A 14,505-nucleotide genomic window follows, 5' to 3' on the forward strand; every position below is an offset into this window, starting at 1 on the left:
TAGGATAGGCATCTAAGCTTTGTTAGTAGGTTTAAATCTGAACTTTGAAATAAGTTTGCTTTCTGCTTTCTTCTCTTTTGCACCATTGTGTGTGGGGGTGTGTTTATATTTTTTCTAAAAAAACAATATATATATGTGTGTGTGTGTGTGTGTGTGTGTATATATATATATATGTGTGTGTGTGTGTGTGTGTGTGTGTGTGTGTGTGTGTGTGTGTGTGTATGTATGGACTTGGCCTCTGTTAAACTAAATATCCTTCCAATATGATTACACCCCCCTATGGCACAATAAAGCACTACTGGAGTATTATTTTTACAACATTTCTGTGTACTTTTTTTTTTTTTTTTTTTTTTTTACACTCCGTCCAGCTTTACCATTTATTCTGCCCTCATCCCAGTCACCATTTCAAAGCTGTTCCATTTTATATCTATATTTGACTTTCTTCAGGCATTTTCCTGTTGTTGGACTCTCTGGTTCCTGCCAATGTAGTGGTACTAAACTTTTAGCAACGTTTATCAAATGTGGTATTTTTATAACGTTTTGAAATCTCCATACCATGAAACAAACATACCCATGGGACTTCAGGGAGTTCTATATTTGCAATCCCCCTTGATCAGGGCTAACACCTTCTTCCAGGATGTTATTTTAGGGTAGTCCCACCATATGTGTGCCATATTCCCAATGGAATTGCATTCCTGTCAGCAGTTAGATTTTTCTATTTGGAAATTATGAGCTTTATCGATTATATATCATCTAGATATACATTTTATATAGTGTTTGTTTACGGCCCAAACAAAAACAAATCTTATTTCTTTTTATTTGCACATCATTCTCCCGTGTCCCCAATTCCTTTCCCATTTTTTTTTTTTTTTTTTTTTTTTTTTGATGAATGGCGGTCTTCCATCTCCGGCTAACTCATTTAGTATTTTATATACTTGGGATTTCCCACTTTTGACCTTCCTATCTACACACAACTGCGGTAACAAGTTTTCTCTTATCGTCCATGGACGGACACAGCCTTCTCAAGTCTTGACAAGTGGGTTATGTTCCTGTTCATAGAGAACTAGGCAGAACATGTTGGATATTTAAATACATGTTACTTTAACAGAGTCGAACAGCCCTACCCAGGGGGCAATCCCTCCGAACATGACCCTCCTCCCTGCTGCATGCAACCTCAGTTTTTTTTTTCTGCCTAGCAAAGGAGAACGTAGGCTCCCTTTTGGACTTTGCGCCCTGAAGAAATTTTTTGTTTAATTTTCTTGAGATTCTTCTATCAACTGCTGGCTGACAGGCTGGATATATAGATCCTTGTAGTCTCCTCAGTCCAGCCAGCGAGCGTGAGCACACCATTGCTAAGGGCTGGGTCTGCCACGACTTCTGGGGTGGCCGGTGGGCTTTTTGCTCCAGGGTCCACGCATGACTGGGTTGTGGTGTTGTCTCACTCAAAGTGGATCAGGCTGATAGCTACTCCAAATGCGGTTGTATGTCTGTCAGGAATGCGCCAGCGGGTCCTCACATGGACGGGTAAGTACAGTCCTTCCTGCCTCAGGGGGTCGGCATTCCTGGGATTAGGGGGTCCTCTTATCCTCCCTTTCCCTGCTCTGTAATTTTTTCCCTCTGCTGCTCTACCGCAGCTTACCGGGGTGGAGGGGGGGGCTCCTTTTCCCACCGAGGGACTGTGGGGTGTCTGGGCCCATTTTGGCTGTGGGGGTGTGCTTTGCCTTGGGAAGCCCCCTTGTGGCCTTCTTATCCACATCGCGGCGTTTCGCCGTCATTTTTTTGCAGTCTATTTACATTGCAAAATCCCATTGGCGGCCATTTTACTGTGGCTATGCCCAGTCATCTGAGGCGTCCAGCGGCCATTTTGTGTGGGGTTTTGGCCTCTAGTGCTGGCTTCTGAACGGCACGCAGCACATATCTCCTCAGACATTTTACCTCCGTTTTTTTCCTCACGGCACACGCTGTATACTGTTGAGCCTTCTTGAAAGTCACCGAGATGGGGAAACCCCACCTGTACGTGAGTCCAGATTGCCGGGCCACTTCCAACACAGGCTTCAGTATGGCTCGACATTGCAAGGTTGCTTTAGAAAGGTCGGGGAGGATGCGAAGGGAAATCAACATCGCCCTTCTCCCATGCCTTCCGCAAAACCAGCTCCTTCTGTGCATATTGATGAATACAGCATTTAACGTCCCTCGGCCTGTCTGGGTCGCTTGAGCTTCCGGGTGACAGATCTGCCTTGCGAGTATTGTGTCCTGCACTGGGCCAAGCTTTATCCCCCCCCCCCCTTACCTCCTGACTTTTACCGAAGTGGCTCAGCTGCTGCAGAACTTCTTGGAGGGGGAGGGCAGGTCTGGTGGGTGTTGTAGTGCAGTGATTGGCATTGTGTGGGTTCCCAAATACCCCTCTCCCCCCCCCCCCCTCCCTTCCTGCATATACAAACAATAACTCCCTCTCCACCCTGAATAACTGCCCTTTGCACCCTAAATAACACCCTCTCCACCAAACGGTTATAAAAATTTTAAAAATAATAATGTAAAAACAGGTATTGGTATCTGTGAGGATTTGAAGAAAATATCGGTGCAACCCTAGTAATATATATCCAAAATATTTTGGAAAATGGACACCCTAAGGTATTTTGTAAGGTGTTATTAATCTGCCGTATATGGCCACATCCCAGATTGATATTTAATGGGGGAAACTCCCTATTTTCTATATGGGACTTTAAAAGCTCAGCATAAGTATAAAATTGCGTGACGGGATGACATGACGCGTCGGACACCTGCCGACGCGTAAATGGGCCAGTCAGTGTTGCCAGGCAACACACGGGGAGGAAGCAGACGCAAACCACAGGACACAGCTGCATTTTCCAACCACTCTGAACCATTGTAAATTAAGCCGACCAGAATGGACACCCGTAGCAGCGTGGTTTGCACATGCCGCCAAACATATTCACATAGCTAGAAGTAGAGAAGTGCGCCTTTTTTTCATCAAAAAAAAGTTTTTATTGAGCAAAACAGCAATACACGTGATGTACAGAAGACGTATCGTTACAATAGGCATCAAATGATCAGTAGCAGAATGTATACATAAGCCTGACCGTAAAAAAAGAAAAAATATATAAAATAAAATTAAGAAAAAACATGGAATACAGCAATGCATACCCCTAAGCGTCTAGGAACTGGTGGAGGGAGAGTAGAAGTGCGCCTTTTAGTATGAACTGTTAAAGACCTTCCAATACAAAAATGAAATGCATTTACATGGAGGTTACAGGAAATCGGCATGGGGCGCGCCTGTCCACGAGCGCCTCAGCCCTCTTTTTTTTCTTTGGAAGCCATCCACCGTCTCTGGATGTTGGTAAAGGGCTTATGAGTGGCTCGGCTTAATGGACCAGCGAGTCAGACGCACCACTGCAGGACATTTCCCCAATGTTTATTTCTGTAACCTCCGTGTTTTTAATTTTTGTATTATAAAGTCTTTACAGTTCATACTTGGAAGGTGCCTCTCTTCTATCTACATGTTTTGGAGCGTGCTTCTGCTAACCTGAAGAGACAAGCCCTGAGTTGTGGACGGTTTCATCTCTATTACTGGATATCATCCTATTCACCGGCTTGTGCCTTTCCCTGGCCAACACCCACATCAACGGACTAAGGTTTCTGGCATCTTTTTAAACTACAGTTTGCATCTAAACTATACCCATTTCCAAACACGCCATGGGCAAAAATAAAATTGGTGTCGCAGATCCCACAGAAATCGGACAAGCCAAAAGCACCACCATGAAAACCCCAGACCCAGAGAGATCATGAGGGCGACATGGTATAACCTATATCCAAAGACAGTACAGGGGGGGACACAAGACCCAGGGTAGAGAACTGGAGGAGGTCCATAGGCACATTACCTCTCCATTCCCCCCGAGGCAAAGCCTTCCATTAAAGGCTTGAAATTCATTGTTTAGGCCTGGAAAGGCAGTAGCCCTAAGGTGATGGATTCACCTTGGCTTCCTCTGGAGGCGCTTGTTCCAGTCTTTGATTTTTTTCCTACATAAAATTACAGTCACGATACACCACAGGTTTTGCAATTGACAATGTTTTTTTATTTTTCCCTTACAGATTTTAGCATTTGTTAAAGAACCAACCCCCCCCCCCCCCCAAGCACATGGCCAGTAGAATACAAACAAGGTTCTACTGATTTTTGGGGCATTATGATATTTGCGCAAATGTTTATCAAAACAATATTTACATACAAAATACTACATATTACACAAATTCCTACTAAATATAAAAGCTTAACCTGTATGCGGTTATAACAAATATTTGTAGTTTTTAAATTGCGCCTTTTTGCAAAATTGGTAAACTGTATGTACAGAAAATATAAATAACCACATTTCTGTAAAAAAAAAAGGTTTTCATTGTTCCCTTTCCAGCTTTCAAAGTTTAACACCCCCCCCCCCCCCCCCCCAAACCATAAATTCTGAAAGTATAGGGACCGGTAGATTAAAAATAAGGTGCTACTTATATTTTTAATGCCCCACTATATTTGCGAAAATGTTTATAAAAACGATATATTTGCAAAAAAATTTCTAAAATCATGAATGGTGCATATAAACACAACATAACTTACAACATTTCTGCTAAATTACTACAAAAGAATCTTTCACATGTGGCATACTAAAATGTATGCCCATGGAGGGCCATGTGTACCCACACGGGGATGCTCCATGCATCCCCGTAATGGTAGTCTCATTTATGTAAATTGAGATGCAACAGCTGCACAGGCATAGCTGCTGTTCCCAATCTGACATGTGGGTACTTGACCCTGAATGCGATGGTGTGAGCTCAGGGACATACATGCGGATCTACATGGATGTTAAATTCGGAACAGCTCTGTGCATCTCTGTAAAGGTACGCTGTGTATGCCCGGTATGTACAAGACCTTGGGCCCCCTTCACACAAGCACACTGATCGGGTCTGCCTGTCAGTTTTTCAGGCGGCCCCATTGGACCACCCGTTCTCTATGGAGAGGCTGATGTAATTGGACATGTGTCCATTTACACCTGCCTGCATCTGATCCAGTCTGCTAAAAACATTTGGAGATTCCAGGCCCCATCTATCAGATCCGATGGAAATACAGGCGGTCCATTTCCATCTGACCATTCTATAAAGAACAGCGGCCTGTGTCCGTGTGCGCTCTGCACCAGCGCAGAGGATGCGGACCTGTCATTCGCCTGCTCAGCGGGGATCCCTCGCTGAGCAGGTGAATCTGCTTAACAGTCCACTCCATGCGAAAGGGGTCTTGCCAGGCGTGGCAGGTCCATAAGGGGCGCTGATCAGAATTTTTGAATTGTTCAGCAGCTGAACAATTCTGCTATTAGTTTATGGTCATTGACGTGACCATGGGCTTATAGGAGAGAGAGAAATGAGGTCCGTATGGACCTGGCCACCTGCAGACACTTCTGTAGGTCCATACGGCAGTGGAAGGGTTAAAGGCTTGCCCATTAGGTAGTATGACAGATTGAGTATTGTGCATGTATCTGCATGCCCCACGTGTGTGTGTGTGTGTGTGTGTGTGTGTGTGTGTGTGTGTGTGTGTGTGTGTGTGTGTGTGTGTGTGTGTGTGTGTGTGTGTGTGTGTGTGCGCGCGCGCGCGCATGTGCGTCGATGGATAAAGATTTTTTTTTTTTTTTTGTAAGTTACATACCCTGGCAGAATTTTTTTTAGAGTATATGAATAACAAAGTTTTCTTCCACTTGTGAGTTGGTGTTTGGCTGAAGCCATTTATTATAAGAGCCGGTTCACACTGGGGCGATCTGAAATCCGACTTTAGGTCGCCTCAAGTCTTCCCTAGTCTCGCTGTCCAGAAAAGCAATGTAAGTGAATTGGAGCCGTCTTAATACACACTACTGAAGTCGCTGTGACTTCAGAAAAGGTTCCTGTACTACTTCAATCAGACTTCTAGGCGACTTGTACCCATTGTTTTCAATGCAAGTCGTCTCCAAGTCTGATCCCTGTACATAATAAGGCAACTTAGAGGCAACTTTGCAGGAAGCAGAGAGGAATTTACCCAGAAGCACCCAGGTACTCCCCTGTCCACAGGCAGCCCCCACCTTCCTAGACCCCGATTACTTTCAGTTTAGACGTTGTCTCTGTATACCTCTATACACCATGTCTACCAGAGTCAGGGAAGGGAATAGAAGAGAGGCTGTGTATAATGAGTCTCTTATAAGGTTCATCAAGGAGAGACCATGTCTGTATGACAAGACAGACATTACAAGGACCAACTGAAGAGGGACAATGCCTGGCTGGATATTTGTCGCCTGTCCTTTTGAGGATTTTGATTATTTGTCCCAGACCGACCGCACTGCCAAATGTAAGTTTTAACCTTTTATTATATGTCTGTTTTCCTTGACTAGGCATGATGGTTGTAGTTCCATACAGGCCACTTGTTTTCACAGAGAATGGGTGCATGAACTCCCCCTTGTCTACATCCCTACCCAGCTCTGAGCACCATGTCTTGTTTCCAACCCCTACTCACCTCCAAAGACTACCCCTTCTCGCAATTTGTGGTACTAACAGTTTTGTATAGAACTTTTTACCAAGACAAGCAGTATAAAAGATACCTTGCAGACAGCAACAGTAGAACACACCAGCAACAGTAAATCCCCTGCCAGGAACAATAGATCCCCATACAACAACAGTAGATCCCTAACAGGAACACTATTTCACATGACAACAATAGATCATTGACAACAGTATATCCCTACCAGGATCAATAGATCCTCTTACAACATCAGTAGATTCCCGACAGGAACAATAGATCCCTGACAGGAACAGAAGATCCCCCTTCCAACATGAGTAGATCCCTGACAGGAACAATAGATCAACTGACAACAAAAATAGATCACTGAAAAAAGTAGATCTGACAGGAACAATACATCCCCTTACAACAGTAGATCCCTAACAGAAACACTAGTTCCCCTTACAACAATAGATCCCTGACAAGAGTATATCCCTGACAGGAACAAAAGATCCATGACATGAACAATAGATCCACTTACAACAGTAGATACCTAACAGGAACAATAGATCCCTGACGACAACAATAGATCCCTCACCAGTAGACCCCCCCCCCCCTGACCGCAACACTAAAGCCCCCCCCTGACAGCAACACTAAAGCCCCCCCCCCCCTGACAGCAACACTAAAGACCCCCCCCCCCTGACCGCAACACTAAAGACCCCCCCCCCCCCGACCGCAACACTAAAGACCCCCCCCCTGACCGCAACACTAAAGACCCCCCCCCCCTGACCGCAACACTAAAGACCCCCCCCTGACCGCAACACTAAAGACCCCCCCCCCCTGACCGCAACACTAAAGACCCCCCCCCCCTGACCGCAACACTAAAGACCCCCCCCCCTGACCGCAACACTAAAGACCCCCCCCCCTGACCGCAACACTAAAGACCCCCCCCCTGACCGCAACACTAAAGACCCCCCCCCCTGACCGCAACACTAAAGACCCCCCCCCCCTGACCGCAACACTAAAGACCCCCCCCCCCTGACCGCAACACTAAAGACCCCCCCCCCCTGACGGCAACACTAAAGACCCCCCCCCCCTGACGGCAACACTAAAGACCCCCCCCCCCTGACGGCAACACTAAAGACCCCCCCCCCCCCTGACGGCAACACTAAAGGCCCCCCCCCCCCCTGACGGCAACACTAAAGACCCCCCCCCCTGACGGCAACACTAAAGACCCCCCCCCCTGACGGCAACACTAAAGACCCCCCCCCCCTGACGGCAACACTAAAGACCCCCCCCCCCCTGACGGCAACACTAAAGACCCCCCCCCTGACGGCAACACTAAAGACCCCCCCCCCCCCCTGACGGCAACACTAAAGACCCCCCCCCCCCCTGACGGCAACACTAAAAACCCCCCCCCCCCCTGACCGCAACACTAAAGACCCCCCCCCCCCCCTGACGGCAACACTAAAGACCCCCCGACGGCAACACTAAAGACCCCCCCCCCCTGACGGCAACACTAAAGACCCCCCCCCCGACGGCAACACTAAAGCCCCCCCCCCTGACAGCAACACTAAAGCCCCCCCCCCTGACAGCAACACTAAAGCCCCCCCCCCTGACAGCAACACTAAAGCCCCCCCCCTGACAGCAACACTAAAGCCCCCCCCCCCCTGACAGCAACACTAAAGCCCCCCCCCCCCCCCTGACAGCAACACTAAACCCCCCCCCCCCCCTGACAGCAACACTAAAGCCCCCCCCCTGACAGCAACACTAAAGCCCCCCCCCCTGACAGCAACAATAAAGCCCCCCCCCCCCCCCTGACAGCAACACTAAAGCCCCCCCTTACCCTGACAGCAACACACTAGACCCTCCCCCCCCCCGCCCTGACAGCAACACTAAAGCCCCCCCCCCTGACAGCAACACTAAAGCCCCCCCCTGACAGCAACACTAAAGCCCCCCCCCCTGACAGCAACACTAAAGCCCCCCCCCCCCCTGACAGCAACACTAAAGCCCCCCCCCCCACCCTGACAGCAACACTAAAGCCCCCCCCCCTGACAGCAACACTAAAGCCCCCCCCTGACAGCAACACTAAAGCCCCCCCCCCCTGACAGCAACACTAAAGCCCCCCCCCCCCCTGACAGCAACACTAAAGCCCCCCCCCCCCCCCTGACAGCAACACTAAAGCCCCCCCCCCCCACCCTGACAGCAACACTAAAGCCCCCCCCCACCCTGACAGCAACACACTAGACCCCCCCCCGCCCTGACAGCAACACACTAGACCCCCCCCCCCCGCCCTGACAGCAACACACTAGACCCCCCCCCCCCCGCCCTGACAGCAACACACTAGACCCCCCCCCCCCGCCCTGACAGCAACACACTAGACCCCCCCCCCCCGCCCTGACAGCAACACACTAGACCCCCCCCCCCGCCCTGACAGCAACACACTAGACCCCCCCCCCGGCAGCAACACACTAGACCCCGACCCCCGGCAGCAACACACTAGACCCCGACCCCCCCCCCCCTGACAGCAACACTAAAGCCCCCCCCCCCACCCTGACAGCAACACTAAAGCCCCCCCCCCCACCCTGACAGCAACACACTAGACCCCCCCCCCCGCCCTGACAGCAACACACTAGACCCCCCCCCCCCGCCCTGACAGCAACACACTAGACCCCCGCCCTGACAGCAACACACTAGACCCCCCCCCCCCCGCCCTGACAGCAACACACTAGACCCCCCCCCCGGCAGCAACACACTAGACCCCCCCCCCGGCAGCAACACACTAGACCCCCCCCCCCCCGGCAGCAACACACTAGACCCCCCCCCCCCCCGGCAGCAACACACTAGACCCCCCCCCTGGCAGCAACACACTAGACCCCCCCCCCCCGGCAGCAACACACTAGACCCCGACCCCCGGCAGCAACACACTAGACCCCCCCCCCTGGCAGCAACACACTAGACCCCCCCCCCCCCTGGCAGCAACACACTAGACCCCCCCCCCTGGCAGCAACACACTAGACCCCCCCCCTGGCAGCAACACACTAGACCCCCCCCCCCCTGGCAGCAACACACTAGACCCCCCCCCCCCCTGGCAGCAACACACTAGACCCCCCCCCCCCCGGCAGCAACACACTAGACCCCCCCCCCTGGCAGCAACACACTAGACCCCCCCCCTGGCAGCAACACACTAGACCCCCCCCCCCCTGGCAGCAACACACTAGCCCCCCCCCCCTGGCAGCAACACACTAGACCCCCCCCCCCTGGCAGCAACACACTAGACCCCCCCCCCCTGGCAGCAACACACTAGACCCCCCCCCCTGGCAGCAACACACTAGACCCCCCCCCCACCCCTGGCAGCAACACACTAGACCCCCCCCCCACCCCTGGCAGCAACACACTAGACCCCCCCCCCCCCCCCCCTGGCAGCAACACACTAGACCCCCCCCCCCTGGCAGCAACACACTAGACCCCCCCCCCGCCCTGACAGCAACACACTAGACCCCCCCCCCCTGGCAGCAACACACTAGACCCCCCCCCCCCCCCCATGGCAGCAACACACTAGATCACACAAACGTGAGGGCTGTACTTTTTGATAAACTGAAACACTAATGATCTCTTGATAGGGTAGTTTAAGCCTTGTGTGTTCCAGGAGAGAATATCAAGAGTAGCCATGTAAACCTGTGAGGGAAATACCATAAGGAGCAATAAAGTGCTGGAGCCACGATCCGTTCCCCAGAGCCGAAACACAGCCAGAGGAAGAGCCACAGCCCACCATCAATGCAATCCCAAAAAATTATAAGCAATACTGTCGTATAACATGTAACAGGGCGCCAACAGGGCTACCCAACCCACCCTGCCACCCCCCAAACACGGAGAAGGGCTTGCATCCCAAAACAAACCCTCAGGCCAGACATGAGGGCAATGAACAAGCAGCTACCAGCCCCTGTATAACAAAACAGTCAGCGAAACCTGAGCATCCATAGCAGCATAAGTCGTGTGGATCACCCGGAGCCCCGGGGGCGCAGTGCTTAAAGAACAGTGTCAGAATCTCTCAACGGAGAGCCAAAATCGAATAAAGGTAAATCGGCTCCTAGGGAGGGGGGGCACCCCCACAAGCAAAGCAAGCAGGGGGGGAAGCAAGGGGAAGGGGGGACAGCAGGCAGTCGGCAGTGGAAAACGGGGATGTAGACCCCCAAAAGTCGGCAGGGCTGCAGGAGGCCAGTGTCCATGATGACCCGGGAGAGAGCAGTCAATGGACCCCACAGCTGCAGTGGGGGACAGGATGGCCATGAGAACGGGACCCAAACAAACTCCCCCGGTCAGGCAGGTGCCCCCCCCCCCCCCCCGGAGCCTACTCAGTCATGTAGTGAAGAAATTAAGGGAAGGAGATCCCGGCAGCTTCAGCGTGGTAGTGACTCGGCCCAAGTCGCATCATTTCTCGGGGAGGTGAAAAACTGCACCCGCTCGCCATCCTGGACCCGCAGCTTTGCAGGGAAGAGCATGCTGTATTTTATCCCCCGGTCTCTCATCATGGCGTGGACATGGTCAAAGGATTTGCGTTGGCGCTGTGTCTCCACCGAGTAGTCCGGGAAGATCAGTAGTCTGGCATTTTGGAACTTTAGCTCCCCTTGAAGGCAGGCTGCACGGAGGACCGTATCTCTGTCTCGGTAGTGGAGAAGTTTAAAAAAAAGTGCGCGGCGGCGTCCCCATTGGCCCCCTGGTCGTTGGGATACGCTGGGCCCTCTCGATGGAAAAATGGGGGGAGAACTGTGCCCCGGGTAGCAGGATGGAAAGCTTTCGCTCCATAAAGGCGACCGAGTCTGTACCCTCTGCCCCCTCCGGGAGTCCCAGCACCCGCAGGTTGTTGCGGTGGTTCCGGTTCTCTGTGTCCTCGGCCCTGTGCTCGCGAACCTTGACCCTGGCCTTCAGGGAGTGGAGGTCTGTGTGGTGATCCCTCTGGGTGTCCTCCAAATCTGAGACCCGTCTCTCCGCTTCCGACACGCGGTCTCTGAACGTGTCCAGGTCCCGGCGGATGAGAGCCGTTTCTGCCTGCACGTGATCGATCTTTACCGTGAGGGTGGATTGGCAGATGGTGATCACCGCCATGAGGGCCTTGAATGCCGCGGACCCTGCCTGGATCGTGCCATCCTGCTGGAAGTCCGTCTGAGCCTCCATGTGGCAGGTCAAGGCAGGAGGTTTAGGCCCGGACTTCAGCGGAGTGGCCGCAGCGGCAGCGTTTTGGTTTCTGATAGCCGTTGTACCGACGCATTTCCCGGGAGACAGAGCGAGAAGTGGCAGGGAATCGGCGAGGTTTCCACACAAGGATCAAGGTAGGAAGGAAGTTCAGAGTGGGAGCTCGGCCACTACACGTCCGCTCCCAGCGCCATCTTGGACACGCCCCCTTGATTCGTTTGTTTAGTAGTTGCTGCAGTAGTAGCTTCAGGTTTCTTCTTTTCGGTCGAAGGAGCAATGTCTTTGAATAAGTTGTATGGGTGCGTCGTGGAGAAGCGGGTCCCGTGTATTTCTGGCTGCCAGCATCAATTTTTCCTTTATTTTGTAGTAATGCGGTTTGGCAATTGCATCTCGCGGCAGGCTATCTGCCCTGGGGGGCCGTCGGGGCCCGATGGATACTATCAATTTTCATCTGATGAGGGGAAATATCTGGAATCGGGGTCTTCATGAGCGTCTGCATGGAACCCTCCAGGTCTGTACAGGTTTTGGGGATCCCCCTGATGCGCACGTTGTAGCGACGCAACCTGTTTTCTATCCTAGCGTTGGCGTCCGCCAGCTTGTCCTGGAGGTCAGTGATCATTTTAGAGTTTTGATTGACCCGTGCGGAGGTGTTATCAACTTTGGTTTCAATGGCCTCAAATCTGTCACCAATACTCTGAATATCTCGCTTGAGATCAGTGGTGATGGTGGAGCAGGCTTTGGACCGCTCTTGTTGGAGCATGGTGGAGAATCAGGCCAGGAGGACTGCATCTCCAGCATATGGGAACTGTGGGGGATCAGGTTCAGCTTCTTCAGGACTGGGCTGGCTAAACAGATCTGCCATTTCAGCCATGTTTTTGTCCATAGATGAAGCAGGGGAGTCTGCCGTGTCAGCCACACAGAGCAGGTTAGGAGGAGGAGGGGAACAGTAAGAGACTCACCCCTCCCGTAAAGCATCCTGCTCCCCAGAGGATTGTGAAGAGAATGGGTCCCGCACTGTCTCTGCTTGCTGTCCATGTCCAGATGGATGTGGAGGTGACAGAGATTCAGAGGGGCCCGAGACGCCTCGTGTTGCTCGTTTGCCTTCCGCCATCTTGGAAGACTGTGGGAGGTCAAGGGAGGGGTGTGCTGCTCCGCTTCGGTCATGCCGCTTATATTGCCGTTTTCTTCGGCTGTCCTTATCCCCGTCGCTGCATCACCCACTTGGGGTGGTGGATGGGTGTCCAGGCGTGTGTCAGCTGTGCCTCGTGCCTCTGTAATAGCTCTGTTAAGCCGGCGGTGCGCGGAGCTCTCTCGCTGCATGCCTGCTCTCGGGCCCGCGTGCATGCTTACCTTTTTTTTTTATATATATCCTTATATATATGCCCTTTGTGTCAACCTGTGTGCATGTTCACCAGGCTAAAATCACCTTCATAAACGTTTTGATCGGGGTCATTTGATTTGGGTAGTTTCTGTTGTGATTTATGATTTAATGGGGGGGTATAAAGCTTCTAGTTCTTTTCACCTTAATGCATCCTATTCATTAAGGTGAAAAAACATCTGATGCTTACAAGGCCCCCTGAGCCCTCGAAAGTCCTGTGTCGTGTCTTGGTAGAGCGCTTTCCAGAGGGGGGTTAGCTCTTGCAGGGGGGGGGGTGGCCGAACAGCTGCCGAGGGACCCCAGAAGACGAGGATCGGGGCCAAACTTTACAATCCCCTTTTAAAGCGTAAACAGTTTATTGATAATAAATGGCTTCAGCCAAACACTAACCATGAGTGAAAAAATGTTTGGTGCTCATATTCTCTAAAAAAAAATGGCCAAGAAATCAAATTCTGCCGGGGTGTAATTTATACATAAACGTATGTATAATTTTAGAAAGCAAGGTATTTTGTAAGAGGCATTGGAAGTAGTCGTCGCCCCCCCCCCCTACAGTACAGATTTACAATATGACGGGTGTGGTGGTAATCAGGGACACTAGTCAGTGTCCCCGATTACCACCACACCGTCATATTGTAAATCTGTTGTGTTTGTGTGTTGTGTTTTTTTAATAAAAATTATTTGATCTGAGTCCAATATTTACCAGATTCAACCTCTAATAGTATATACAGTATATCTCTTCTGTCTGGTATTCTCAGAGTGAATTAAATGTTTTACTCCCTAACCATATAGTAGGTCATTTTATATTTACCACTCCATATAGATATTTAAAGTGGTTGTAAACCCAACCACACATCTTGCACCTACGGGTAAGGCTTACCTGTAGGTGCAAGAAATATCTCCTAAACTGCACGGTTTAGGAGATATTTACAATTGAGATTAGCGGCGATGTCTACAGCGCATGCGCGCCGTTTTTGTTAATGGCTTTAATGGGGTTAATATCAGGAGTGACGTCATCGCCGCTCCGGCCAATCACAGCGCCGGAGCGGCAATAACAGGAAGAAGCGACGCGGGGACAATGACGGTGATGGACGGGACGGAGGAGGACTTTGGGGGCTTCGATCGCCGGTAAGTGACACATAATGAGCTAGTATGCTGTGAATATGCCTTCTCTTGCAGGTTTTTTTTTCTTGTAAAAATGTTTTTTTTTTTAAAAAGTGAAGGGTTTACTTCCTCTTTAAGAAATTGTTTTTTTTTTTTTTTTTTTCTTTACATATTAACTAAATTCACCACTTTTTTTTCCAAGGTTATTAACTATTAATTTGTTTTTGTGTGTGTGTGTGTGTGTGTGTGTGGTTTTTTTTTTTTTTTAATCAAGCTAAACTAACAAATAACTTAATCTCCCAGGTCATCCCCTTGAAAAAAA

The 14,505-nt window shown here is 50.8% G+C and overlaps 1 protein-coding gene across 1 annotated transcript in view; it reads left to right on the forward strand.

Annotated features, from left to right (window-relative positions):
- Positions 1 to 14,505, forward strand: part of RSL1D1 (ribosomal L1 domain containing 1) — a 199,966-nt gene that overhangs the window by 86,371 nt on the left and 99,090 nt on the right. Inside the window, exon 4 of the mRNA XM_040356935.1 lies at positions 14,487 to 14,505. This exon is cut by the window's right edge and continues 130 nt beyond it. Coding sequence (XP_040212869.1) covers positions 14,487 to 14,505 — 19 coding nt within the window. The remainder of the gene's footprint in view (positions 1 to 14,486) is intronic.

The sequence above is a fragment of the Rana temporaria genome, chromosome 6 (assembly GCF_905171775.1).
Source record: "Rana temporaria chromosome 6, aRanTem1.1, whole genome shotgun sequence".
In the NCBI taxonomy this organism is placed as follows: Eukaryota; Metazoa; Chordata; class Amphibia; order Anura; family Ranidae; genus Rana; species Rana temporaria.